The sequence below is a fragment of the Xiphias gladius genome, chromosome 7 (genome assembly GCF_016859285.1).
Source record: "Xiphias gladius isolate SHS-SW01 ecotype Sanya breed wild chromosome 7, ASM1685928v1, whole genome shotgun sequence".
Classification (NCBI taxonomy): Eukaryota; Metazoa; Chordata; class Actinopteri; order Istiophoriformes; family Xiphiidae; genus Xiphias; species Xiphias gladius.
In genome coordinates this window covers 3,734,856-3,761,667 of record NC_053406.1, presented here as the reverse complement: position 1 = coordinate 3,761,667, position 26,812 = coordinate 3,734,856, and the positions used below count along the sequence as shown (strand labels likewise).

The 26,812-nt window shown below is 40.8% G+C and overlaps 1 protein-coding gene across 21 annotated transcripts in view; it reads left to right on the top strand.

Moving 5' to 3' along the window:
• The window catches only part of phldb1b (pleckstrin homology-like domain, family B, member 1b), a 116,010-nt gene that overhangs the window by 23,018 nt on the left and 66,180 nt on the right, over nucleotides 1–26,812 (top strand). For 16 of the 21 annotated variants that reach the window (XM_040130837.1, XM_040130832.1, XM_040130835.1 and 13 more), the window contains exons 2-4: nucleotides 8,451–8,552; nucleotides 12,577–12,700; nucleotides 14,852–15,022. In XM_040130837.1, the coding sequence (XP_039986771.1) occupies nucleotides 8,493–8,552; nucleotides 12,577–12,700; nucleotides 14,852–15,022 (355 nt within the window). In that variant the 5' untranslated portion in view covers nucleotides 8,451–8,492. Of the gene's footprint in view, nucleotides 1–7,116; nucleotides 7,266–8,450; nucleotides 8,553–11,884; nucleotides 11,978–12,576; nucleotides 12,701–14,851; nucleotides 15,023–19,558; nucleotides 20,050–26,812 lie in introns of those variants that run through there. The other 5 variants (XM_040130834.1, XM_040130830.1, XM_040130845.1 and 2 more) reach the window with 4 other exon arrangements.

Genomic DNA, 26,812 nt, shown 5'->3' with positions numbered 1-26,812 from the left:
TAATTGAAAGAATGCCAGTCATAGCTCAAATGAACAAAAAACATGATGGAAATTTGGCATTTATGTTTGCTTCATTTATTCATTTGAGGAAGGTCACAGTCTCCTCATCCATCCACACAGAGCCGATGTTTTCATCTGCCGCTATTTTTCGCCTCTTCAGTGGACATTTAAGCCACACGCTTTGCGTACGGTGCGATTTATTCGCTTAGTGCGTTTCCGTTTTGATTTTATAACTACACCAACTTTTCCACCTCAGCCGAGCATAAAAACTTTTTTTGGCGATATTTCAGTTTTCACTCGTTTTGTTTTTTTTGTAATGCACAAATTTAAAATGCACATAAAAGCAGGTGGCTAGAAACACACTTTAGTGGACCAGCATGCATAATATCAGGACCCTAAAACTGAAGCAGCTACATTTTTTTTTAATCAAAATGCTGTGGTTTGATTCATTGGTTCATGATATACACCTGTGTAAATAGAGTACACAAACGTGTATACACTGTATCTGACATTTTTACTGACCTGCATGTTTCTCTGATATCTGTTCCACATCTGCCCTGTTCTAGCAGAAAGCCTTTTCTTTTTTTTTTCATTTTGAGAAATATTTTGGCTAATGCTTCTTTTCTCCAACCCGACTTGGCAATATTTGCAAATGAATAAATAGCATGCATTGGGTGGAAGAGGTTTTAGGTCTCAGTATGACCAAACCATGAGGGTCTGTGGGTGTTCTAGATGAGAGCAGATGAAGGCTGACTGCTGGGTGTTGTCGGACTATGGTGTCATACTTTATATGATCTTTGTGAACTATTCTGCCTCCTCCTCGCTGCCATAAATCCGCTGAGAGCTGAATGTCAGCCTGTGCATTCCATAAAAGCAGACTTGTATAATTTATGTTAGGGTTTCAGATGTTTTGACTATCTTGTCATTGTTGTTATGATGTTGTATTCAAATCAGTTACGTCATCCCGTCCCATTAGTTTAGAACGCTCAGCTGAGCCGTGTAAATACAGCAGAAAGAAGCACTCATCTCTGAGAATTTTACAGCTTTTTATTTTCTGCCATCGAGAGCAACATTTTAGAATATTTACCTCTTTTGATTTGCAGATTTATATACAGCATATGGTGGGCGGTCTGAAAAAGGAACCTGTAGTGGATCCACCCTTCTTCCCACGGCACAAGTTTACTGCATTTCTGTGGTTTCTTTTAAAAATAGAATGTGTCCTTTGGCTTTGGCCACATTCAGCAGAGAAAACTAAGTATACACTGCAGCATACAGATACACGACTGCCTGAAATGGCAAGAATTTATCTCATAGACTCTTAGTTGGCTGAGTAGAGGACTCTGTGATGTTAATAATGGCCGCTAGATAAACCTGAAACTTGTCTCGGAGAGACTTCATACAGTATGTTTACCTGAATTGTAGCCAACAACTACATACAGCATGCATTCAAACTTGTCCTTCATGTTGTTTCTGATGTTGAAGATATTGAACTTTGCCAAATTTTGGTTCGTGTGTGTCTCTGTGAAAAGAAACCCCGAGGTCGGAGAGCATGCATCATGCAGAATGCCGCACGAGAGGGATCAAGTATGAAAATGATGAGAAGGGGAAATTATGAAAAGAGAGAAAATGAAGTATGATAAACAGACAGAGAGAAATGTAGAGGGATAAAGAAGATGGAAGTCCCTGCAGAAGGAGGATTATCCAGCAGGCTTCATTATCAGAGCTCTGGAGACGAGAGCAGAGCTGTGTGGTGGCAGCTGACTGGACAAGATAGTACCAAGAGAGAAAGTAGGCGCTCTTCCTCTGCGTCTGTCCTACTATTCCTCCTCCGTCATCCTGCCCACTGCTTCCCTCTTCACTGGCTCTCAGTCATGCTATAGTCACTGACACTCCTCTTCAGAGTTTTGAGGCTATGGGCTGCATCCTCTGGCGCTCAGGTTTGAGGCCTTTAGCCCTGGCAAAAATAGCTTGAAAATGGGTCAGCGCATTAGTCATTACTACTAACCAGAACCCTTGTTCTGGATATTAAAACCGGGTCTAGCTAACCTGGAGGTTTCCTTCTTGAGACACTGAACATTTCTCCCCCTTTGCTTGTGATTTTTGCAGTTCAGGGCGCAGAAACAACTTTTCATGATGATCTCCTCATAAGTGCTCAGACATTCTGCTTTGTTTTCTACCCCCCGCGTACATTACACTACTCCCCAACAATGTCGTTCAGAAACCCCTCTATTGTGCATATTGGCTCACTGTAATACTGCCATGGCTTACTGGGGCTGACTGGGACTATGGCATCAGTGATGTTAGTAATGTCACACCTGTGCTTTTCCTACCATGACAAGTCAACAATGTCTGCTGTGAAAAGGCCTTTTAGCTTAGAAAATAATCACTTTCTGTTGTCTTTTACATTGACTGCACGCTACTGAGCTAAGATGGTTGACAGATGTTTGTCAGAATTTGGAGCCTATGAACTCACTTGAGGGCAGACCAAATAAAAACAGGGAAAAGGACGCCCCCCGACATTTAGTTATTTGACATTTTTAAGGTATTTCTGCGGTGTTCAAGGCATCTGAACACATGATCAAAAGGCATCTCGTAAGCAGAATCTCCATCTGTTAAATTCAGAGAGGTGTTGCATCCATGATTGCTCTCAACACATCTTTTTTCATGTGACTCTATTGAATACACCATATATTGATTTTACAAAATGTGAATTGTAATTGTGTTTAGAATGTGTGGCAGAGACACATTTTGTCCCAATCACTGGAAAAAGGGCATAGATTAAGGAATACAATAAGTGTAGCTTTACGTTGTTACAAGTTCAGGTTAAACACATCTGAGTGATACTGTAGCTGCACAGTGAGCATTTTATGAGCAGAACGACACCAAACAACATATATGACCTATATAAAACAAGAGGTGGATGCATGCACTCCTCGGATGGTTAAGAAATGATCCATCCTTTTCTCTGTCTTCACATTCCTGATTATCTTCACATTCTTTTAGATGGCGTCCCGCCTGTTTAAAGGACCGGTTTATTTGTCCCAGAGTAGTGGCCGCTGCTGGAAGAGCGGCTGCACAGCATGGACACACTTCACCCCCAGCGCCTCCCTTTTACTTTTCTTTCCCCTGTTATTCCGCCGTGAAACCAGGCTATACTGTATTTTGAACAGTTCCTGTGACTTTGACTACAAGTTCCTGTTCCACTAGCAGCAGGGTCCAAGGAGGAAGATGTCGAATGGCGGTTGGTCTCAGACAATCAGAGCAAGATACGCCCAGGACTACAAACCTTAAGAGCCAGTTTCATTTGAATCATTTCATGGCCTTCCCATTCAGTGGGTTTCCGTCCTAATTTGGAGATAATGGGCAAAAGAAAATGCAAATGAATGCACGTTTCTATCCACCAGTGTTGTGTGAATATTAGTAGTTGGCTCATCAAGATAAACAGCTGGTAATTGTCTAGTCCAGTGCCAGTAAACCACTGCAGGAGAAGAGAACGCAACAAGATGACGTAATTAAAAGAGCGCCAGTCAAACCCCAAATGGTGAAAAACAATGTGGAAAACATGATGGAAACGTTGCATTTATGTTTGTTTCATGTATTCACTTGAGGAAAGTAACAGTCTCCTCATTGTTCCATGTCTCCATTGCATCTGCCGCAATTTTCCGTCTCTTTACATTTAACAGACATTTAAGTCACATGCTTTCATGATTAATTTGCTGAGTCTGTTTTGCTTTTATCGATACAACTTTTCCACCTCAGCCAAGAGTAAAAATGTGTTTTTGTGACATTTCAAGTTTTTTAAGAATTTCCAGTATTTAAACTCAGGTGTTTTTTTTTTGATGCACAAATTGAAAATACACATTGAAACTAGTGGATGGAAACACACCTACTAACAGGACAAACTTGGGACAAACACTCTTAATAGTAAGGCTCAAATAATCAGAATATGTTGTTGGATTTGTTAAACAAAAATCTCTACATGACGCGTGCCATTTTTCATTGCAGTATTAACGTACACTATATAATGATATAATACATTTTCAGGGAGGTATTTTAGAAATTCAAATAACAAAGTAACAAAGCATTAAAACATACTACTTACATGGATTTAAAAAGGAATTGCATTGGTGGTATTTTAAATACTCAAATGGGCTTATGAAGACATCTCAGTAAAAGTGAGAAATTGTTATTACATTCGATTGATTTGTTCACTGAATAAGATCAGCCTTTCAAAAAAAAACCCTGTCTTCAGCTGCGTTCGATCTCACCTTCTTTTTCTCTTTCCATCATCTATATTATTCATCTCATCTTACATTTTTATTCCAGTTGGCAAACTGTCCAGCTTCCCTCCCTTCCACATTTTGCATTCCGACTAGATGGTGAGCCTCCCTCGCTTTCATAACCCCGTCAAAAAAAGATTCCCTCATGTGTGAGAAGAGATCCGTGCCTGTTCCACACAAAACAATGCCAGCCTTTCTGTCCTGGCATGAGAGGAGAGAGGGAGGGAAAGGAGGAAAGAAACAGAGAGATGGAGACATCTTTGTGTGCCCAGTGAGAGTTAGTGGATCTGGGAGAAAGAAAAGCTGCTGATGCCCCCCCCCCACAGTCTGACAGAACTGGGCTTTGATGTGGTGAGAACAAACACCCATACTCAAAGTAGTTCAAAAGTTTGAGTTCTAGTTTAGAAAACTTGAATTAAACAGCAAAGAGGGAATTCTTTCCAGAATCCAAAGAGAAGCTGTAAATGGCAGGAACTTGCTCCTCTTCATCCTTCAATCCAAAAAGGAACAATGATAAAGAGAATTGCCCAAAACCAAAAACGGAGCATTTTTGGTTGGTTTTTTGTTTATTGATTCTGATTTTTCAAACAAATAACAGATTAATGGTATTTTCGTTTTTAAAGTACAAATGAATTATGGATTAAGCGATGACACAGTATTTATCCTTCCCTCTACTCTAGATTTTGAGAACTCTGAGAACCAGCAGGCTAGCTAACTGGCTCACTTAGAGAGCTACACAGTAGGCTAATGTGGCTACTTTGAGGTCAGAAGGTCAGTCAGGCTAACTGGCTAAGCTGCAGTACCTAATTGTTGTTTAATTTTCAAAAGCAAAACTGTTAGGTTTCATAATATTAACCACCTACTTGCTACTTCTTTTGCTTCTTTGTTTGACTAAACTTACTACTACTAGTACTTACTATTGGCCAATAAAAAGAACCGTTAAGCAATGGTTTCAGCTCTCTGTGTTAGCTCATTTAGCTCTGTATACTACCAATTATAGACATATATACTATATTATATACTTATTAGAAAAATCCTAGGGTGATACCCTATATATTGCTTATTGCCAACAAATCCTGTGAAAAGACCAAACCCAAAAATGAATTGATCGAACAAGCAGGTATTGTATTGTATTGTAGTGTATCGACAGCCTGACACATCTTGTTCTTCTGTGCCACAGAGCTCCATTGTTTTTTTTTGTTTTGTTTTTTTGTCCCTTCCTTATCATGAACATGGGCCTTGTAGTTTAGTCTGAGTCAATCCAACACGCATTACTGTCGTACTTTATTGTATGAGATTGCTAAGAACAAAAGCATATTTCTGCTGCATAAAATAGTTTTTTAAACCTTTATCTCTTTTTTTCCCTGTGGATAGTTTTAGCTCTCCAGGCCTCTAAAGTGATTAAAATTAAACAGCATGACAAGTTAAGAAGAAGAATTCCTCTTTGCTCGAGGGGCTCGCAGTTCTCAGAAATACAAAACTTTTGATGAGTTAAATGTGGTTTGCTTTAAAGGGTCACAAGCTCAAAAGTTGGGGATCCCCTCACTAGAGTGCCAAAAGTCTATCAATCCTCAGCCAACCCTGTCTCCTAGAAATTACCTTTCTGTACTGCTCAACTGCGACAGCAGAAACGTTTTCTGGGAAATGTAATCACCGGCTGGAACATGGTTTTTGAAAAAATGAAGCACTACATTTATTAACAGCATCGGAGGCTCCGGGAGGTGGCTGTGGTGGAGAGCAGGCGTACAAAGCGCATGACCGTCACACCACAGAATCATCTGTGAAAGTCCCGTGTGTGAAGTTAGGGGAAGGCCCGTGGTTTTGGTTAAATGTAAATAAACACATTGTGTGTGAAGTCGCTACGAACTCTTTCTGCTATAAACCAGATCACAATCCTTCCCTGACCTTAACCAAATGCTGTGAGAGACTAAACAGAACCATGAAAAAGTTTAATAATGCTGTAGTCACAACAAGTGGATATTGTCTGTGAACATTTTACTGCTTTGTTCAGTATCATCATTTTTCCGACTTGCAGAATTAACAAACAAAAATGAACAACATAACCTCATTCCATGTATAAAAAACATAATCGGGCAAACGTTTCGCTGTTGCAGTTTAGATGTATAGAAACATAATATCCAGGAGACAGCTGCCTCAGCTGACCTCTGTGACAGACTTGTCTGCTGGGTGAGGAAAAGGGGGCGGGTGAGGCTGAATCCAGAGGGTTTTATAATAATATGGGACGATGTAGTGTTTGACTGCTCTCCTCCAGTCGCAGAGCGGCCCATCCCAGGATGTTCTCACTTTTCCTTCCACCTTACTCTCCATTCCTCAACCCCCACAGAGGAATTGTTTTCCCCATGGAGGTGGAAAGTTTATGACCACCAGCCACATGATCAGATGTGGCTCTTGGACACCTGTTCTTTTCTTGATATTGGTATTCATGGTGACTGGTTCAATCAAGCCTTGTGGTACATTTGCATTGTGCATAACAGCTGAGCTCCACCTTCCTGCTTGAACATGTTCAGCACTATCACATTATTTCTGGCCTTTTTTTTTTATCAAACCATTTCACTCATCACTCTCTCTTCCTCCCTCTTTTTCTTCTCCTTGTCTCTATTGATCACTGCTTACACGTTCGCAAGCATGCACACACACACGCACACACACATACCTCTCTGTTATCCGGGACTTTGCTGCTGCCAGTCAGGAATGTAGGTCTTAGTTTAGAGGAGCAAGCAGCAACAGGTCCACCTCCTGAATGAGAGCTTGTGGAGGATACAGCACCGGTAGCTTGAGACAAAAGACGCAGATCAAGACAAAGAAACGATCTGTGTTTCATGGAAAGAAGCGGCATTGAGGAAATTGAACTGAATTCATTGTGCAGTGTTAGAGGTGTCAAATTCACGCTGCTAGGACTGAGTCAGGAGCCAGGAGCAGCTCTTTGCTATGGAGGCGATGCATTTGCCAGACAACTGGAGAAAGGTAATTTTCACATTTAGAGACAACAAAGGACAGGTCAGCATTAAAAGGTTGGATCAAAGTGTGAAAGACTGCATGAAACCTGAGTGGAAAAACTTCTTTCTTTCCTCTTTCTGGCTCAGAGAAGAGTTTCTTCTTACATGAAAGAGTTTTGCAGATGGAATTCTTAAACATGTATTTTTATTTTCTGGCTGTTTTGTGATTTACTAGTTGAGGCTTGCTTGAGGCTGACTCTGATGAATCTCATTTTGCGGGTCTGTCAGAAGAGCAAATATGATGATACTGCAGCAGTGTTATGTTATCCTGTGGGTAGAGTACATCAGGACCACATTTTCCATCCCTGCTGCACAACATTTTAGGCATGCAAACGACTGCGGGTACACTGGGATTCTCTATCATGCCTGTAATTATGTTGTTTTTTAACCTTTCCATGCACTTTTCTGTGCTTCCACACATCTGCAAGATAACGACTGCAAAAGTATTTCCTCACATACACCCTTGTACAGAATCCACTTAACACATGTACTAATATAGACATGGAATATATTTATAGACAGTTTTTTCTTTGCTAACTTGATGGAAATACCTAAAAATGACTGAGTAAGTAGGGAGGAATTTGTGAGATTTTGGCACTGTGTGTGTGTGTGTGTGCGCGCGCGCGCGCGCTTATGCGTGTGTTTTCATAGAGACTGAGAGACGAGGCAGCGGCCAAGGCGGCGGATTTCCAGCGAATGTGTCAACTAGCAAGAGATTTAAATGCGTTCATGTGCGCGTAATTGTGTGTGGTACTTCCACAGAGTGTGTTGCTAAATGCTGTCTGCCATCTGTTGTGTGTGTGTGTGTGTGTGTGTGTGTGTGTGTGTGTGTGTGTGTGTCTGTAGGCTGACAGTATGAATCACACCTTGACACAGTACTATCTAAGCTGAGTGGGGAGGGGGAATCCCAGTAAATATGGTTCACCTCTCTTAAATTCTTGTGGAAAAAGTGTGAGTTTTAGACATTTTTTTTTTTTTTTTTTTTTAAACCTTTATACTTCATTCAGATGTAACCAGAAACTGACCATGAGAACACAAAACCCACACAGTTTCAATCCTTTAACCATTAATTTCCTGCAGAGATGAAGTCACCCATTACAACATTTGTTACTAATTTTCTGGTTCATGCTGATGTGGTCATTCCCTCCCTCAGGATCTTCATGTGTCGCAGGGAGACGTGGACAGCTCAGTGGACATGGACCGCCTGAACAGGAACATGCCTGAGTGTGGACAGCAAACCCACCAGGTGTTACAGGTGAGTGCCTGCATGTGTGTGTGTGCGTGTGTGTGTGTATTAGGTAGGTCGGGAAAGGAGATGGCGAGTGAGCAAACAGAGAGAAAAGGACTGAGGCAGAAAGACAGAGCCAGAAGCCTTATTGTTCTCAACTTGGCAACCCTCACAGAAAAACCCCGTCATATGTCATCAGTGTGTCAGTCTTGTTGCACGTTTCCAGCATGTATCCATTCACACACACAGTGAGCACTCTCTTCTTCTGATAATTGTATCCATTGATGGTAAATGTCACCCCATCGGCCGCTCTGAAAGATTTTTGGCACTAAAACTCTCCGTGGATGATAAATACAGGGAGGAGAAGAGGCAGAAGGTGAGGTCAGGCAGTACAGCCACGGCAGCATATGTTCCGGACAGCATATGTCAGTATGTTGTAAAGCAGGAATCTTTAGCCAGAGTCAGTAATTAGACAGACCCGTAGATTGGATGTCTTGTTTCCCCCCTGCTGGGTCAGAAAATCCTATCAGGCATAAAGAGGTGGGCTGTGTGTGTGTGTGTGTGTGTGTGTGTGTGTGTGTGTGTGTGTGTGTGTGTGTGTGTGTGTGTGTGTGTGTGTGTGTGTGTGGCAGTTAGACAGGGCAAGAAATGGAACATAAAACAAGATGAGATTAAACTTTAATAAAGAAAAATGTAAACGGAAAAAATGCACAGTACATTAAACCGATAAAAAAATTAAACAAGAGAGGATAAATGTATGATTGAAAATTAAACAAAGATTTGTTAATTGTGACAAAGGATTTATTATTTCTAGCTAAATAATCAACCAGAATTAGCCAATAGAAGGCAAGGTTTAAAGCAAGTATGTACAGTACACTGAAAAATGTGATGGAAGGTAATGGACCTTTTTTTCTGAACAGCTGTACTCACGTGTCTTGCAGGACATGTGTCTCAGTAAAACTCCAAGAGATTATTATGTTAATGTCTTTAACCTGCAGACACACTGGTTGTACTTTTTGTATGCAGTTTTCAAGTATGTGTGTACATGCACGCACATTGTGTACAGTATGTACTGTAAATGTCAGAATGTGTTAGCATTGTCACGTGGAGCTCCTGCTGGGGGAAAGACCACTATCATTTGTATCAGAAAACTTTTGTTTTCAATTATCAATACTCTGTAAACTGTGCCAGCAGGGTCACGGAGGAGAATACACCAGTTCTGCTTTACAAATTGGTTGGTTCAGTTAAAGCAAGAAAGCTTCTAGGAGTGGCTTTTTATCCAGCAATGGGGTCAAGAGGTTTCGCATCTTTCCCCTGTATTTCTTTAATTGATCTGCAATTTTATCTTTCCTGCCTTTTTCAACTTAAGATGTCACTTTTTAAACAGTGGGTCTTGTTGTCAAGGAATGTTACTAATTATGTCTTGAATAATAAAATGAAGGGAAGAAATATAAAACATAAAGTATAAAATAACATAACATAAAATATGAAACAAAGGAATGATGCACAGCCATATGCAGAAGGCAGAAAAAATAAGAGACATACAGTGTTTTCTATGTGTGCAAATTAGGATCCATGCATTGCATTACAGTGCACAGTCTGTCTGTAAAGACTAGAGAAGCAAGCTGTTGATGTGTGCACCACATGGGAGCAGCAGCACACAGCAGATGAGGCCGTAGAAATCCTGCAGCATTGCCCCCCTGGCACCTCCCCTCTCCTCCCATCACTCCCAGTGAGCCTCCCAGTGCCTCTTAGGCAGGCTCTATCTCAGCAATCCTCTTAGTCCTGACCCCACTCCACCGACAGCTCCACCACAATCAGCTAATCCTATTAGGGCACACACGGCAAGCTAACCAGCCAAGAGGTTGAGTCAATGATCGCATACCGTCTGTAAATAAGACATGTGAGGGCTCAAAATTGGGACAAAAAGAGGCAGTCGCAGCTGGTTTTAAAAAGGCAAGTCCATGCCAGTGACATTACAGTTCATTCAAGACTTTCAACACTGTAAAATAAACAGCTTGTTAGTCAGTGCTTGTCAAATCAACATTAATGTAACTGAAAAACTGGTTGCTGTGATGTAAAACCAAATGGCTGTTCGTCAGTGAATGAATCATCAATGAATCGCCAGTGACTCGTCAAACCTATCAAAGCCTAAGGACATAGTGATCTGGATTTCCAGTGATGCTTAATCATGAATGCTGCCGCTTGGAGTGTTGTTGTTGTGACCCTATCTCGATTCAGTGGCTAGATTATAGACAGGGTCCTGGGAGACTGATATATTTATATTTTTGACGTACTTTTAATCAATCAAGCGGGTTTGAAATCAAACGTAAGTCAGTGATTCCCAACCTGGGGATCGGGGGCTCCTGAGGGGACGCAAAATAAATCTGAGCGGTCATGAGATGAGTACAAAGATAGGAAATATGAAAAAAAAGATGTTATTTTACTTTTCTGTAATCTTTTTTTTTCTTTTTCTTTACTCTAGATAGAAATACCGTTTCAGGCCTCTAACAACTATTCAAATAAGAACAATCTAACAAGGGAAAATCAGTCTGTTTGCAACTCATAGACGTATGCAGTCTGTGACAAGGGGTCGTGAACAGACATTGCGTCAATTTAAAGCCTCGTGAGCCAAAAAAGTTGGGAGCCAGAGCTGTAACTTCTGTATCACGGGCCATTTTCTCAGAAGACATTTTGACATGAGAAAAAAAAAAAAAAATCGCAGGTGTACGTAATCAAATGAATGATATCCAAATTCTATTTAGCTGCTTCAGTTGCAGGGTCTTGGTATTGTGCATTTGGAATAATGGATGTAACCCAACAGGAGAACGAATTCATGTTATTATGTCAAAACATAAGGCAAAACTACAGGGGCAGGGAGAAACACGGAGCAGTAGCATGTTTCGCATCATCTGTGTTGGGAGCAGATAGACAGTAAGGTGATAACTGAAAAGCGGCATTGTCTTTACGTGTAGGCATTGCTGTGCTGAAGAGAGCTCATCACAAGTTCGCTCGCTGAACACCCTCCAGGAGCTTCATGTTTCTTAATTGCAGAGTGCGGTTGCTATAGCGACGTCCCTTCCCCCTTGCTGAGCCCACAGCACATGGTGGTGCTTCAGGCAGAGCTACCGGGGGGGGGGGGCAACGACACACACACTTTCCTCAGTGTGTGGAGGAATATGTAAACAGCTAGAGCAGCCAGCTATGGAAATGGCCTCCCATACTTAAGACATTCAGACTCCTTTTCTTATCCTTAAAGTGGAGGATGAACCTCTTTCTGCTGGTCTGCTGCGTTAATGATTCGGTAAAACTCCAGTCAGTGCTGGACAGAAAGACGAGCGTCATTTCTGTGGCTCCTCTGTTCTACTGCATATTCACATTTTTTGTGTCATGCAGAGCCAATTAGTTCAGCTAATGGACAGGAAAGGGCTGCCGACTGGGTCCCATTCATGGTGAGCCATTTATAATGCAGACATAGCCGTGCTAATGGAGACAGAGGATGTGACCACTTGAGGTTTAGAGGTGTAGATCCTCTATCAGATTACATACAGTATGTTGCAATGTCTGCAAAGCTGTGACTGACGTTTTCAATTTTATTGGTCCCAGTCAGTCATTGAGAGCTTATTTTATCGCGCTTGTAGCTATAAATTAGTTGCATATGAGTTTTTAAAAATAGATATTTTGGCGCAAAACACTGGTATCAGAAAAGTGTACTTCAATTTCCTGTGAGTTTCAAGAGGAAAAAAGATTCAACAATAAGTGGTATTAAAATGCAAATAAAAACATACCAAAAAGCGGAATTTTTATAACCACCCTCATTCAGAACAGTCAAAATCCTGTTCTGTGAATATGAGCACATCACATATTCAACAAATGTTTTAATTTTTTGCCTAAAGAAAGGAAAACGACTAATCAGTCAGTCTGAACAGTACATTAACACAAAGGTGTTAAGAAAAAAAACTCCTGTCCAGACCAAAAACTCTGGTACAGGTACTGGTGTAGTTAATGTACATTTATGTTTCTGTGACCTTTTCTTTGACTTCCCCTGCAGAGCACCCCACTGGACCTGATTGAGACCAGAAAAGGGCTGAAGTTCCAGGCAGAGCGCCCCCACCTGGTCAGCCTGGGTAGTGGACGCCTGAGCACTGCCATCACCCTGCTGCCCCTGCCTGAGGGTGAGACAGTTGCTGTGACACCAACAGACCAGTTAGCTTCAGAGAGACGCTCATGCAACAACTGATGTCACTGTTGCATTATTCAGCCAGAAAAAAAATGGTTACTGAGCAGTCATAACTGTCATTAGTTATGACAACACTGGCAAAATTGTTATGACATTTTTTTGATACTTAATGATATTATTGGCTTTTCATTGGCTTTATTACATTATGTTTATTAAATAGTATTTTATGACATTTAGAATAAAATAAACACACTTGTATCTCTGCTGACTTGACCCCGTTATCACCTCTATATCTATCTTTCGTCCTTGTCTGATGGAACCTGCCTTGTTTAAGAACAAGGCAGGTTTCATCTCGTAAATCTGTCTGGTGACCTTTTGACCTTTTGGTCTGCCTGTCTGTATGATTCTCTTTTCTATCTGTCTGTCTGCATGTCTACTGCCCTTCCTGTCTCTGCCTGTGCTCCTGCAGTCTGGTATGCAGGGAGATTCCCCTGCATACCATCAGGGGTTATGTCCAGCCAATGAGAGTGTGTGTGAGTTTATGTGGTTGTTTCACTTTCCTGTGACATTTTCTTGGACCTTGGCCTCTCATCTCGAGGCTCCGTACAGATCAGGTGTGCGTTTGTGTCATTGTTTCCCCCAAATAGCGTCAAAATCATTTTGTAGTTCTAGGCTGAGTTGTTTGGCCTACTGAAGTCAAAATAAAACATCGTTCTCTAACTGTTCCTCTTACTTGCATGGTCCAGGTGAGAGAAGAGAGGAGTTTTATAAAAATCCGAGTTGCCTTCCGTTAGCACTGTGCGCGCAGAGTAATGACCTTAATGAGCAGCAGCCTGTGGTATGACAACGTGGCAGACATTGTTTGCCCTGGGTTTTGGCTCTCAGGGAAATTGTCAACATCATTGTTGCAATACAGAGGTCTGCATACCATGTTTTGTTTTTATATACTACCATTATTATGGAAAGCACCATAACCAATTTCATTATGATTTGTTGTTTGCTTTTTTTAAACTTCATTGTGTCCTACCCACTTCAGAAACCAAACCTAAGCTGTTACCACTACTACTACTAATTATGATTATAACTACACCTGAAAACAGGTATACTGAGGTCCAAGCACGCCACTAATAATGCTTCATTGTTAGTCTTGAACTTCAAGGTCCCCATAATTGACCAGTATAGTACTGATCAATTCCACAATGTACAGTGTCTTCAGGACGTATTCAGACCCCCTTTTGCACATTTAATTGTGTTGATGATTTAACTTCTAAATGGATAAAACAGACATTTATTTTGGACAAACTGGATTCTCTCATGTACAAAAGTATACACACCCTGTGCTGTGACACTCCAAAGTGTGGTCAGGTTCATCCTGTTTGCTTTAATCATCCTTGTGATGTGTCTAGAATTCGATTGGAGTCCACCTGTGGCAAAATGAATTGGTTAAACATAGTTTAGAAAGACACACATCTGTGTTTATAATATAAGGTCCCATAATTCACAGTGCGTGTGAGGGGGGGAAAAAAACCAAGCCATGAAGTCCAAGGAACTCTCTGTAGACCTCAAATTGTAGTGAGGCATAGATCAGGGCAAAAGCATGAAACCATTTGCTACCAGCCAAAGTTCAGAGTTAAACCCTAAAGAACATCTGTGGAGAGACCTGAAGATGGGAGTTCACAGACGCTTCCCATCCCGTCTGACGGAGCTTGAGAGGATCTGACAGGAAGAACGGGATAAAGTGCCCAATTCCAGGTGTGCAAAGCTTGTAGAGACTCATCAAAGAAGACTGGAAGCTGTAATTGCTGCCAAAGAGGCTTCCAAAGAGTACTGAATTATAGGTCTGAATACTTTCGTAAATGAGATATTTCAGTTTTGATTTTAAATAAATTTGCAGAAATTTGTGAAATTCTGCTTTCAGTTTGCCACGATGGGTTATGGAGTGTAGATTGATGGGCACAAATTGCAATTTTATCCATTTAAAATGAAATTTACAACACAAAGTGTGGAAAAAGGGAAGGGGTCTGAATACTTTCTAAAATGACTGTATACTGTATTTGATCTATCAATCTGAGGTTATATTATCAGAGGTGGACCATACTTACTGCACCACATCAAATTTTAGTCTAACTCTTCTTCTTTCCCCCAGGCCGGACCACTCTGGGTCATGGTCCCATGGACATCAACATCCAGGGCCCCGGGGTGACTGCCCAGCACTGCTACATAGAGAACAGGTCAGGGGTCATCACGCTGCACCCCTGTGGGAACCTCTGTGCTGTCGATGGGCTCCAGATCACGCAGCCTGTCCGCCTGTCACAAGGTAGAAATCAGCTCAAACATTTGTCCCATAATTCACTCTGCCGATTTGGAAGGGATTCTCGGTAGCACTTTACCTAACGTGCAGTGTGAATCAGTGCACCCAGATTGTCGGCGACACTGATAACACCATTGCCACTGCTTTGTATGGATTTCCATTTTCTCCACTGTAGAACAAACATTACAGGAAACCAGTGACCATACACTGTCATTTTGCTTGCCTACCAACGTGTATGATCCAGGCTAAGCCAGAGATCAATCCATCAGCTCCCTGCCTGGTCAATGGCAAATGCAGCACAAGAACAAGCAGGTCTGTTGATTAAAATGGACAGTCTGCGCTTTTAAATAGCCATCGAATGAAGAACAGCCTGAGGTTCCTATGTTAATCAGTTAACAGAGCGAGCTTTGCTGTGCTCAGGCATGCACATTCTGAAGAAACCAGAGCCGGAGATGAACTGATTTTCAATCGGCTGCAGCCTGGGCGGCTCTCAAGATTGGATGTATTGGAGAATTTTTGCTAAAATGATCCCCTAGGATTGTCATTTTAAACGTAAAGGATTGTTTTAACAGAAGGTAAGGCCTCCCGTGGAAGTAGGGAAGCTAGAGCTGAAGGTTAACCGGACACCCAGACAGGCTCATCTGTCTGCCAATAGCACAAAACCCACAAAGTACAAAGCTGTTTGGTCGTAGAACTGAAAGGACATCTGTGATTATGGAGTTTTCAGAGAGAAATGTGCTGCACTGAAAGAGGTCAAGAAATTTGATAAAACTTCTGAAGTCAGGGACTATCAAGAAATTTAGCTAAAGTATCCGTTTGCAGACGAATGTATACTCACCTTTGGTTCGTACACTCCTTGCATTAGATGGTGGTTTTCAGACCCGCAGTGGTAGAACCTGGATAGTTCAGCGCTTTACAACATATCTGAGCTGAAGGACAAAAATGAGACTGACTTGACATTTTCACACTTTCAGTAACTGCAGGAAATAACTTTTAATAGTTTTGGATATATCATTCTGAATCATTATTATCACTGGTAGAGTGTAACTTTGATCTACTTGTACTTTACTTGAGTATTTCCATTTTATGTTATTTATACTCACTTATACTCCACTACAGTTCAAGGGGCAAAATTTTTACTTTTTACTCCACTGCAGTTATTTCACATTTAAAGTTACTTGGTAAATTAAGATTAAACATATGATCAGTTTACAAAATATTCATTGCTATAGATTAAACTACCCAACAGCATATAGACTTGACTCCAACATGATGACATCAAGATGCTGCTTTCATGTTAATGAATCAGTAATAATATTTCAATAATATATTTATGATAAATTTCACACTCTCAAAGGGGCCATTCTAAATTATTAGTACTTTTACTTTTGATACTTTGACTACATTGTGCTGATATTTCTGTAATTGTACTCTAGCAAGATTTTGAATACAGAACTTTTACCTGTTGAGTATTTTTACATCGTGGTATTGATACTTTCAGTGAAGTATAACATCTCAATACTTCCACCACTGGCTATTATGACATTTTACTCCGCTATTTCGAAGCTGAGATCTGGAGACATGGTGCCACCTTTTATAATGGAATCCATTGGGGTAAGTAATTCAAGCAATCAGATAACCAGACAGCTTTCAACAAATCCCCAGTTTAGCCAAACTGAGTACAGCAGTTCAAACCTGAACCAGTATGGTTAGCTTAAAATCTGGTACTGGTTGATCGTTTTTATGTTGGCCTTTGTTTTCAATCGAAAGGACTCCATTCCATTGAACAATGTGTCAAGCGAAGTTGCCATATCCCTGTACAGGTAAAATGTGATCATAACTGACTGATGGCCAGAACTATGAAAGTAAGTTGGGAAAAAAAACGGAGCAAACCTTTTGACTGAAATCTTTTCACTAGTCCATCAAAATTAAACAAGTCGAAAAATTCTTCTCCAATAGACAGTGCTTCATTCCCCAATCAGTGTAGGAGTGAGCAGAGATTTCCTAATCCACCAACATCAGAAAAAAAAGTTTGCACAAATATATTATGAATCAGTTGGACAGGTGGCATCCCTGTCTGGTCTGCTGTCCTATGTCATTCAAACGGTCAAGACAGGTGTATTTTCGCATTGTAATCCTGCCCATTGCTGCTTCAACAAATCAGAGAGGAAGTTAAACTGTAAACCTCGCTACTGTTTCAGTTTAGTCATGGAAATTCATAGAAGTTTACATCAGAACCTCAGAGGGAGCACAGTGTGAATGAGAATGAGTTAAAGAGACACTACTCATCATTACTCACTTACAGGATGTGAACTTCCCTCTCTGCCGATGTGTAATCACACACCGTAGCGTTGTTTCTCATTCTCAAACGAATAGAACAAACAGTAAGTGCGACGTGGACTATTTTCATTCCTTTGTAAATGCTGTCTCCACATAGTTTGCAGTATCCCGCATGACTCTGAGATGTGGGTATGTGTAGAAGAACTGTTTGTTGTCTGTCAGTGTGTCCCTCTGTCGTCTGGTATTTCAACCTGGACTCTGGCTAGGTAACCTGAGAGGGGACACGGGGCTATTTATACTGCCCCTTCTACCCCAGACAGCTCTGATTTTAGCCCCGGGGGGGGGGGTCCAGGTTGAAGCATCAGTGTGAGGGTAAACCAGAGTTCACTGTCAGGGTCCTGTGAGAGTTGAAATGTACAGTGGGAAGAACTGAGGTAGCCATGAGAGGGATCGTTTGAGTTCTTTACACCTTGCTTCCTTCAGTGTTAATGGAGGCTGATGCAAATGAAAAAAGGAAGTAGATCAGACTTACTTGGTTACCTTCCACTCCCATGAATTATGTGTATTATGAGTAATACATTACAGGACACTTAAATTTCCCCTACAAGACCAGCGAGCTACTATAGGGTGTAGAGGATTAATCATAGTAAGATATGACTAGACACTGATGTGTAACACGGGTAATCTAATGCTGTCTGCTTTCTGTATTTTTTACACCTGGCAAATAAATAGTTTGCACCTTGGAATGGCTTTGATTTGTCAGCGTTACAAGTTATAGAGAATCAAGCAGCAACAAGTTGGTATTGTTACAAAATGAAAATGTGCTCAACATGCGTTTAGCGGTAATCCTCTTGGATTTACAATATAAATCAGAGGAGCTGCTGGAGGGAAATCCCAGCAATGAAAGGGCATGTGAAAACTAAGCCGGTTTGTTCAGAGCGGGATGAGCTGATGTTTTAAAGGGATAACGCTCGGTCGCCTTGATTCAGCCTATCAGGAAAAATACCGGGGGAAAAGTGGGCTCGGACGAAAAGCTCAGCATTAATTGAGGAAGAAGCAGACAAGCCAGTTTCTGGCTAAACATCTCATTTTTGACCTTTTTTTTTTTTTTTTTTTTTTTAAATCTGTCTCTTGTAAGTCCCATTAGGTTATGGAAGTTCAATATTAAATCACTGGAGTATCCCTTCAACAGTGTAGCCCTAAATAAGTTTGTACCAAGTTTTTTTCTAACGACAGTAATACTTCTTATACTGTGTTCCCAGTCTTTGGTTATATACTTTACTTAAGTGCAACTTTTCAGGCACCTGTGCTTTACTTATTTCCACTTAATACTGCTTTACATTTTTGCTAAATTACTGTGTATTTCAGAAGGAATACTGTAATTTTTACTGAACTACATTTATTCTGACAGCTACAATTATTTCGCTGATTTGGATTGTACCTATAAAAATATGGCATCTATGATGCATTATTATGGATTAAACTACCCAGTAGTCAAAACAGCTCTGCCATGACAAGCTGCAAAAATAGCATGCTGTTTACGCTTAAATGCATTACAGGAGCCATTTCCCCTGCATTCTAAGTACTTTCTGTACTTTTAGTACATTTGGCAAAAATACAATATTACTCCAGTAGTTTTACTGAAGTAATATTGTAAATGTATTTGTGAATATTTTTTTTACCTATTTTACATGTTCTATTGCCACTTTTAAGTTGTAAAATTTCATATCCCTGCCTTTTTGTCTACAGTATATGTTTGTTGTTTCAGTAGGAATAATCAAAAAAAAAAAAAATAAATACAGTGACTTTATAAAAAGTCAGTGGGACAGACAAATGAGCATACCATAACCAAGCAAATAATCTGATGCCACACACTATCACAACATTTATTACAGAGGCTAACGAGAATGAATGCTTCCTTTCATGTGTATTTTTTTTTTCTTTTTAATATAGCTTTCAAATAAATGTCAGGTGATACTTATGGCCTCGCCTTTGTTCTTGCACATAACGATAAGGGCTATGAGACGGTGACGCACAACTTGGCACAGGCCACTCTCTCCCCCTCCGGCCCTCTGTCAAATCCAAATCAGCCTTATTGACATGGCAGATTAAACACTGCTGCATGTTTTCAGAGCAAAACAGAATCGATAAATCGGTGAATGTCACTGATCGGTTAACTTCGTGTGCGCGTGTGTGTTCGCGCGCGCTCCGGTAAAAGCGAGTTCCCCCTCTCCCTCTCTCCCTCTTCCTCTCTGACTCCGGATCCCCACCCTCCTTTCCATCCTCCTGCTCCTCCTCCCGGGTTCCTCTCTGACAGCCCCGACTGCCCGCGGGCTGAGAGACGACTGTGAGCCAGCTGCCTCTTACAGGGAGCCCCGGCGGTATGAGACGGCGTCTTTGCTGCGCGAGTGGCCGCGAAGGAGACAATGGACAAAGATTACAATGACTGTAAACTCCCGCACTGGTTTGAATGAACTGGGATATACCAACGCACCAGTGGATGAAGCCGTGCTTTAACAAGTGGGCAGGCAGACAGCTCCCTTTGTGAACATTCAAATATCTGCCGAATACATTAGTCTATGGGGTTTTAGGATTATCATAACAAAAGCGCGTCGGGACAAAAAACCCCATAAACGCTCCCGTTGTTCCACAGTAAATCGCAGAAACGGGGAGAAAACACGTGGCTTTATTTAAAGGAGCAGAGGCGATGAAAACATCGGAGGGAGAGAGGAATTTCATTCAGTGGCGTTAAAGTAAGTTGGTCTGATTTTTTTTTTTCTTTTTTCTTTTGCTGTGTACAAGTTATAAGGTTTCCGGTGGTTTGAAGTCGGTCTTTGTGATGGTGTTTGCTCTCAGTACTTGCGGGGCTTGTAGCTTGTGAAGGCAGTGCTTGGCTAAATAAGAGCTGCGGATTGTAGGGAGCCAACTAACAGAGTAACAACTCGACCCCAAGCGCTTCGTGCAGGCTGCTTTAAGTGACTAGCTAGCATAATGTGGACACTACTTGCTAATGTGGAAAGTACATCATTTAGCTTTGCTTTTCGTCACCCCTGTAAAGGTCATTGCCGTCAAAATGCACACTTTCGCCAGACTCCGTTCAATAATCTCAAAGATGTGATATTGGTAAACTGCATACATGATAGAAGACTATTTATGTTTTTATTTAAATTAATATTAATCGCTATTCAATTCGGCATATATCCACCATTAGCATTACTTAACCTAACTTTGAAAATTCTACTATTATTGCGTTCTTTCTCAACTTGCTCGTCCCCCAAACTTTACCCTGGTGGGTGGTAGCTAGCCGTGTTAGCAAATTACGAAAGTTTTCGATTCCTTTTACAATTAAGAGCTGGTTCGGATTATTTTTAACGCCGATTTTTTTCTACTTATCCTTTTGACACGAACTCGTGTTCAGGTCCTACTTGAACGCAAGCACATTTAGCCTATGTGCGAGAGAGGTTAAAACCGCCAGATTCTTTGAACGGAGTTTGGTCTTTCAGTCCACACTTGCAACATGAACACCTGCTCTAACTTTGCTGTCTCCTGCCACTCAGTCCCCAGTAGTTAGTCCTAACTTTTCCCTTCCTCCATGTGAATTCTGTTTATAGACTACAAACATATACAAGACTGCCAGACCCCCCCCCCAAACATCCACCCTGGCATAACCAGACCCCAATGTGTCTGTCTACTGTTACACTGCTAGTCCTTCTTGCCAATGTGACCTAGGCAGGGCTGCTACCTGGAATAGAACAGAGCTTTCCTTTCGTGCAGTCTGCTTAATCAGAGGCCTGTGGGTGCATGGGTTCTGATTAAATTAGACTGTTCAAACCCAGGGCCTTCTTGGCGATCCCTTCTGCTGTACGCACCGCTTCAGAAGTGTGGGCATTCTGTATCCACCGCTGCACCTTCTCAACATCTGTCATCTCTGACACATTGTGTTGACTGCATTGTAAGGAGAGGATGTCACTAGTCAGAAAGAAGCCCCTCTGCAAATACTCATCAGGCTGCTGCAAATATGATGTGGTCTCCCAGTGGGCCTGGAGCACAGGTCAGACATGTGTGATGGACAACGGGGGCATCGCAGCACAGAGAGAGGGAGAGAGAGAGAATAAAGAGGCTGGTAGCAGCTGGTGTGCATACGCTGGGTCAATGTGGTTTCCTGCATGTTTTTGTTTATACAATCTTTGACCGTATATCCTCTGAATACACAGAGGTCGAGGCAACGAGTCCAAATGGGACGGTGGTTAAACACTACAAATATACCAGTGCCTTGAGTTGAGCAGGGTTGTGCTCACACTGGAAGTTTATGTAATGAATTCCACACCGTTCTTCATATGATCTTTTTTCTAAATGGTTAATATGTATTCATGAAAGGAATAAGGACAAGCATGTGTGGAGTACCAGTAACAAAAGGCTTCACATTATCTCTTCTATCTACCCCACTTGTTATTCAAATAAAAGTATGTGCCCTTGAGTTTTATTGAAATTATGCCCCACCCCCAAAATACCACTGCAGTTGACTTTTTTTTTTAACATTGTGTCTTATTCTCTGACAGAGCCAATTTAAGGCAGATGTAACTCAGTGCAATCTCTCACTAAGCATTTCTTTCATTGGTCTTTCTGAAAAAATGAAGCATGTTCCTGGGGTCTATGTTCTAAGAGAAACTGGCATCCGCTACAGCAGTTGCTATTTAGAAAAGGAAACCTTCTGGATTTTAACAAACAAGGATTACTTTGTGAGAACAGAAAAAACTACAGCTGCCATGAAATTTTAAAAGGGTTCTTGTTTCTTTGCAATTTTGTTTCATCCATATCCATAAGTCACCAGAGCTCCCTTCCTAAGTCATTTTTTCCCCCCAGTTTCTTTTCAGCTATCTGTAGCTGGAGATGGTCTACAGCTTATGGGAAATAATGTTTGTTAAAGGCTACTTAAAACAGGAATATTAAATAAACAATCGTGTATAATTTAAAAAAAAAATACCATGCTTATCTAAATATATGAAGCAAGCCATACAACATACTGTTGAGTGAGGCTCCATGACATGTACACTACTTTCTGCTAACAGTCCAACAATGCAATGTATTGCATTTTATTGATGCAAAAATTACTTTTGTGCAACTATACAACTTACAGTGATAATACAGAATGATTCATAAGTGTCTGGAATCTGAATTTATTGCTCACTTCAGAGTAAACGATTGCATGTCTATTACATAAGGAGTAATGAGTGAACAAGGGAATGATTTTGGACCCAGCTAATGTGTTGTATGTTACCAAATCAATTGGTCTTCATAAAATAAAAGTAGTATCCTTTGCTTGAATTTATTCTCAATAAATCAGGGCCTTCTTAGAGCCAAATAAAATTAGGCAGCAACACAGCTGGGAAACGGTGATTGCTAACCAAATAAAAACAAAAGCTAATTTGACTGGTGAGTATAGAAAGACTATACTTGAGAAAAAGGAGTACTTTGATTTGAAGCGCCAGAGCAGACAATTTACAGTGCATTCAGAAAGTATTCAGACCCCTTCACTTCTTCCACATTGTTATGTTGCAGCCTTATGCTGAAATCGTTTAAATTCATTTTTTCCCTCATCAATCTACACTCAATACCCCATGATGTCAAAGTCAAAGCAGAATTTTAGAAATTTTTGCAAACTTATTATTAAAAAAGAAAAACAGAAATATCACATTGACATAAGTATTCAGACCCTTTGCTATGACACTTGAAATGTAGCTAAGGTAATACTATGCTCTTGGGAACCTTCAATGCAGAAGAAATTTTTATGTAGCCTTCCCCAGATCAGTGCCTCGACGCAATCCTGTCTCTTAGCTCTGCAGACAGTTCCTTCTAATTCATGGCTTGGTTTTTGCTCTGATATGCATTGTCAGCTCTAAGACCTTATATAGACAGGTGTGTGTCTTTCCAAATCGAGCCCAATCAGTTGAATTTACCACAGGAGGACTCCAGTCAAGGTGTAGAAACATCTCAAAGATGATCAAGAGAAAATGAGGCACCGGAGCTAAATTTCGAGTCTCATAACAAATGGTCTGAATACTTATGTCAATGTGATATTGCAGTTTTTCCTTTTGTAATTAATTTGCAAAAATTTCATTGTCATTATGGGGTATTGCGTTTAGATTGATGAGAAAAAATGAATTTAAATGATTTCAGCATAAGGCTGCAACATAACCAACTGTGACAAAAGTGAAGTTGAGTACTTTCTGAATGAACTGTCATTGCATAGTATCAAGATCACAACTGATTAAGCTTAATTAATTGAAGAAGCCATGTTAATTATATGGGTAATTGTGCAGCAAGGTTACACTTTTCAATTCAAAGTCATTTTTTAAAACCTGGACATGCTTGAAGCCAGTAGGTGACACGTTTTGTTATGATTTTGCTCAGTTTTCTACAGCATCTTGTAATGTGACTTTTCACCTGAATTTGATGTAGACAAGAGACAATCCATACACAAATATGCATACAAGCAGTGCAAATTAAGGGAGAGTGGGAGAAAAGTAACACACCTTAATGCACAGATGCATCCAGCAACAAGAACAGACATGACAACTGATTCTTGCCACATTTAAAGAAAAAAATACAAATTAGGCTAATGTGAGCAACAACCCACCTCTGAGCCAGCTCACATAGTTTGGTTTGATACTGATTGATCATCAGGCCTGCAGCCATCTGCCTCTGGGAGCATGTTTAACAGCAGGGGATTGGCTTAAGAAGTTTTGTCAAAAGGAGAAGGAAGGGAGGGCATTGAATGGGGTGTGGAAGGGGGTGGGTGGGCAGGGAACATCTGTTTGGACAAGCAGTAACCAGCCTCTGACCGTTATTGTGATGAGCGTCCACTGGAGACAGTAGCTAACAGCTTGCTGGATACTGCATCTGGTCCGTTGGATGTGGATGCTGTGAGCAGCAGGGATGTGAATATGACAACATTTTTTAAAGAGGCACTCAACTTATAAAGTTCAGTTTACTAATCAGGAGGGATACTACTCAAACGGTGAAAACAGTTGAAATTTTGTATGTGGAACTACATTCTAATTGAATTTGCTGCAAAAAATAAACTTAAAAGAATGTGTGTGAAGCAGCTTCACGGGACCAACCACTGTTTCTGAGACTGTCCTGAGCCCAAAGGTGACTGTGCAAGCAACTTATTATGACCCATAGTTACAGTTTATTGTTAAGTGACCTCTAGCTGCAGTAGTAATTAAGACAGGCATAAAGGACGAAGTTAGATGACGTAGTACAAGGAGTGACAGTCAACATTAGGAGGAGGTTGGGTGAATGGATGGGTCCACAAAACACAAGACTTTGACGAGGGAGACCTACTGTTTTTTTTTTCTCGTCAGAAACCAATAGTCTTCATTGTTTGTTTTAACCATGATTGTATATTTATTATTGTAACCATGATGACGAAGGTCCTCTAACTTTCAGGAAGTACTTATTTTAACCCAAACCACGATCTTTTTCTAAACCTAACGAAGATGTTTTTTGCCTTAGCTTAACCAAACTTTGAACATTCCTCAAGCGTAACTGTGTGTTTGTTACTGTAATCATTACGATGAAGGTTTGATAGGCCTGTTGCTGTAGGGGCGCTATTTCAGGAGACACTCATGAGTTGTAACCGAGGGCAGGGACAAACGACCTATATGGTCTTTCAGGTTGGAAGCAACTCGCTGCTGTCAGACTAGTTCGAACGTGTGATCACTTCTTCCAAATCATTTCTTCCAATCTTTTATTTGTTCAGTGGGTTTTATCTACATGATGGGAATGCAGGGTTAGACCTTCCCTCCTCCTCCTCCTCCTTAGCCGCCGCCTCCTCCTCCTCCTCCTTGTCTTCCTCTTCCCTGTGTACTCCTTTCAAACCAGACCCATATCTTTCTCTGGTATGTGCATCTGTGTTTGATGGCCCCTGGCTCGGCGAAAGGCAGTCATTGATTAACGGGTGGGTTTGACTCTCTGGCCTTTGCTGAGGCTGTAAACCATCAGCTTGCCATAGCAACTGTCAGCCATATTTGTGGGCATCCCATTGTCTGCAGCTCCTCCGCCACTTTAGTGACATGGTTTTGTGAAAACGCTGTTGTTTGTTATGCACAAAAACAAAATCCAAAGAGGACCAAAGTTTGTCCTCATAGTTAACTAATAATGAATAAAAAGTTGCAGTTAGTACTTGGTGAGGAGAATGCATTTTGGCTGACAGGATGAGTATGGAGAAGTGTAGCGAGGATCCATAAATGTATAGCTTCCAGGTTTTATGGTGATTTTCTGCTATTTGAATTACAGTCAGGATTTAGGAAGGCAGATTTCCTCTGCTGCCTATATGTGTTGTCCTCTCATCATGGTATCAAGTGGAAAACTTACCAAATTGCAACTTTTTAGATTTTCTCTAACCTGTCGTAGAAGAGCAGGATATACTGTATGCTGTAAATAACTTTTGACTTACAGTATAAGCTCTTTTTAGATGTTACTAAGTCTGTTTACTCACTTTCCGATTCTTCTATACTTTTGCTACTGTTACATTGTGTTTTGGTATGTCACAAATAAACATCTAAATGGTTTTGTCTCAAACGTGAAACAAGAAGTTAACATCTAGCAGCCAATTCAATTTTCAGTCATACAGAGGTTTTTAGCTGTAGCAGTTGTTAGCTGCAGTTTAGTTCATGTTTGTCATGTCGATCAATCATTAGTTATTATTTTTGTAGGCCAACCTACAACAACCTGTACTGTAGAGTATAACTGCTTCAATCTCATCCATACTTATTTCCATTTTTCGTGGCTGTACAGTATTTCTTTTGCTATTTTTCTGGCAGTGCCATGGAATATGATGTTCCCATTGTCAATCCCACCAAGAAAAGCTCTAATTGGCTGTTTTTCAAAACAGCTGTCACTAAGCACAATACTAGACCTATTTGAAATGTTGAACAAAACAGAGATGTGGTCTGGAACCAGGCTACCTAAACTTTCCACTCTTTCAGAGATGGAAATGACAAATAGCAAATCACTGCACTACTTTCTCCAACAAAACTGATTCAAATGGTATCCCTTTGCTAGCCAGTTCCCTCATAATCTGGTCGGTCTTTTCTGGAAAAACTGGCAATAACCATCATACTTGAACAAAATATAAAAAGCTAAATAAATAAGATGACTCAAAGGAAAATCCAATAAAAAATGACTTCACAGTACTGGATATAATGCTTAACTAGCAGTATTTTTCCTATTTTTCTTTCTTTTCTGCGTGTTCTTTTTGCTCTGGTATCCGTTGCTCTGGTACATGACAGTGATACTGTGAATATGCTTGCATGCGATGAAAATATGCTTCCACAGCTTCTGACAGACAGGATGGTGCGGAGGGAATAACGTGACAGCAGTCATGAGCTGAATTGGAAACCACAGAGATGATGTGCTACTCCACAGAGCCAAGCCAGTGTTGCTAGCATTTACTGTATTTAATAGAACAGCATTTCTGTGTCCCATCATAAGTGTAACTAACCAAACCTC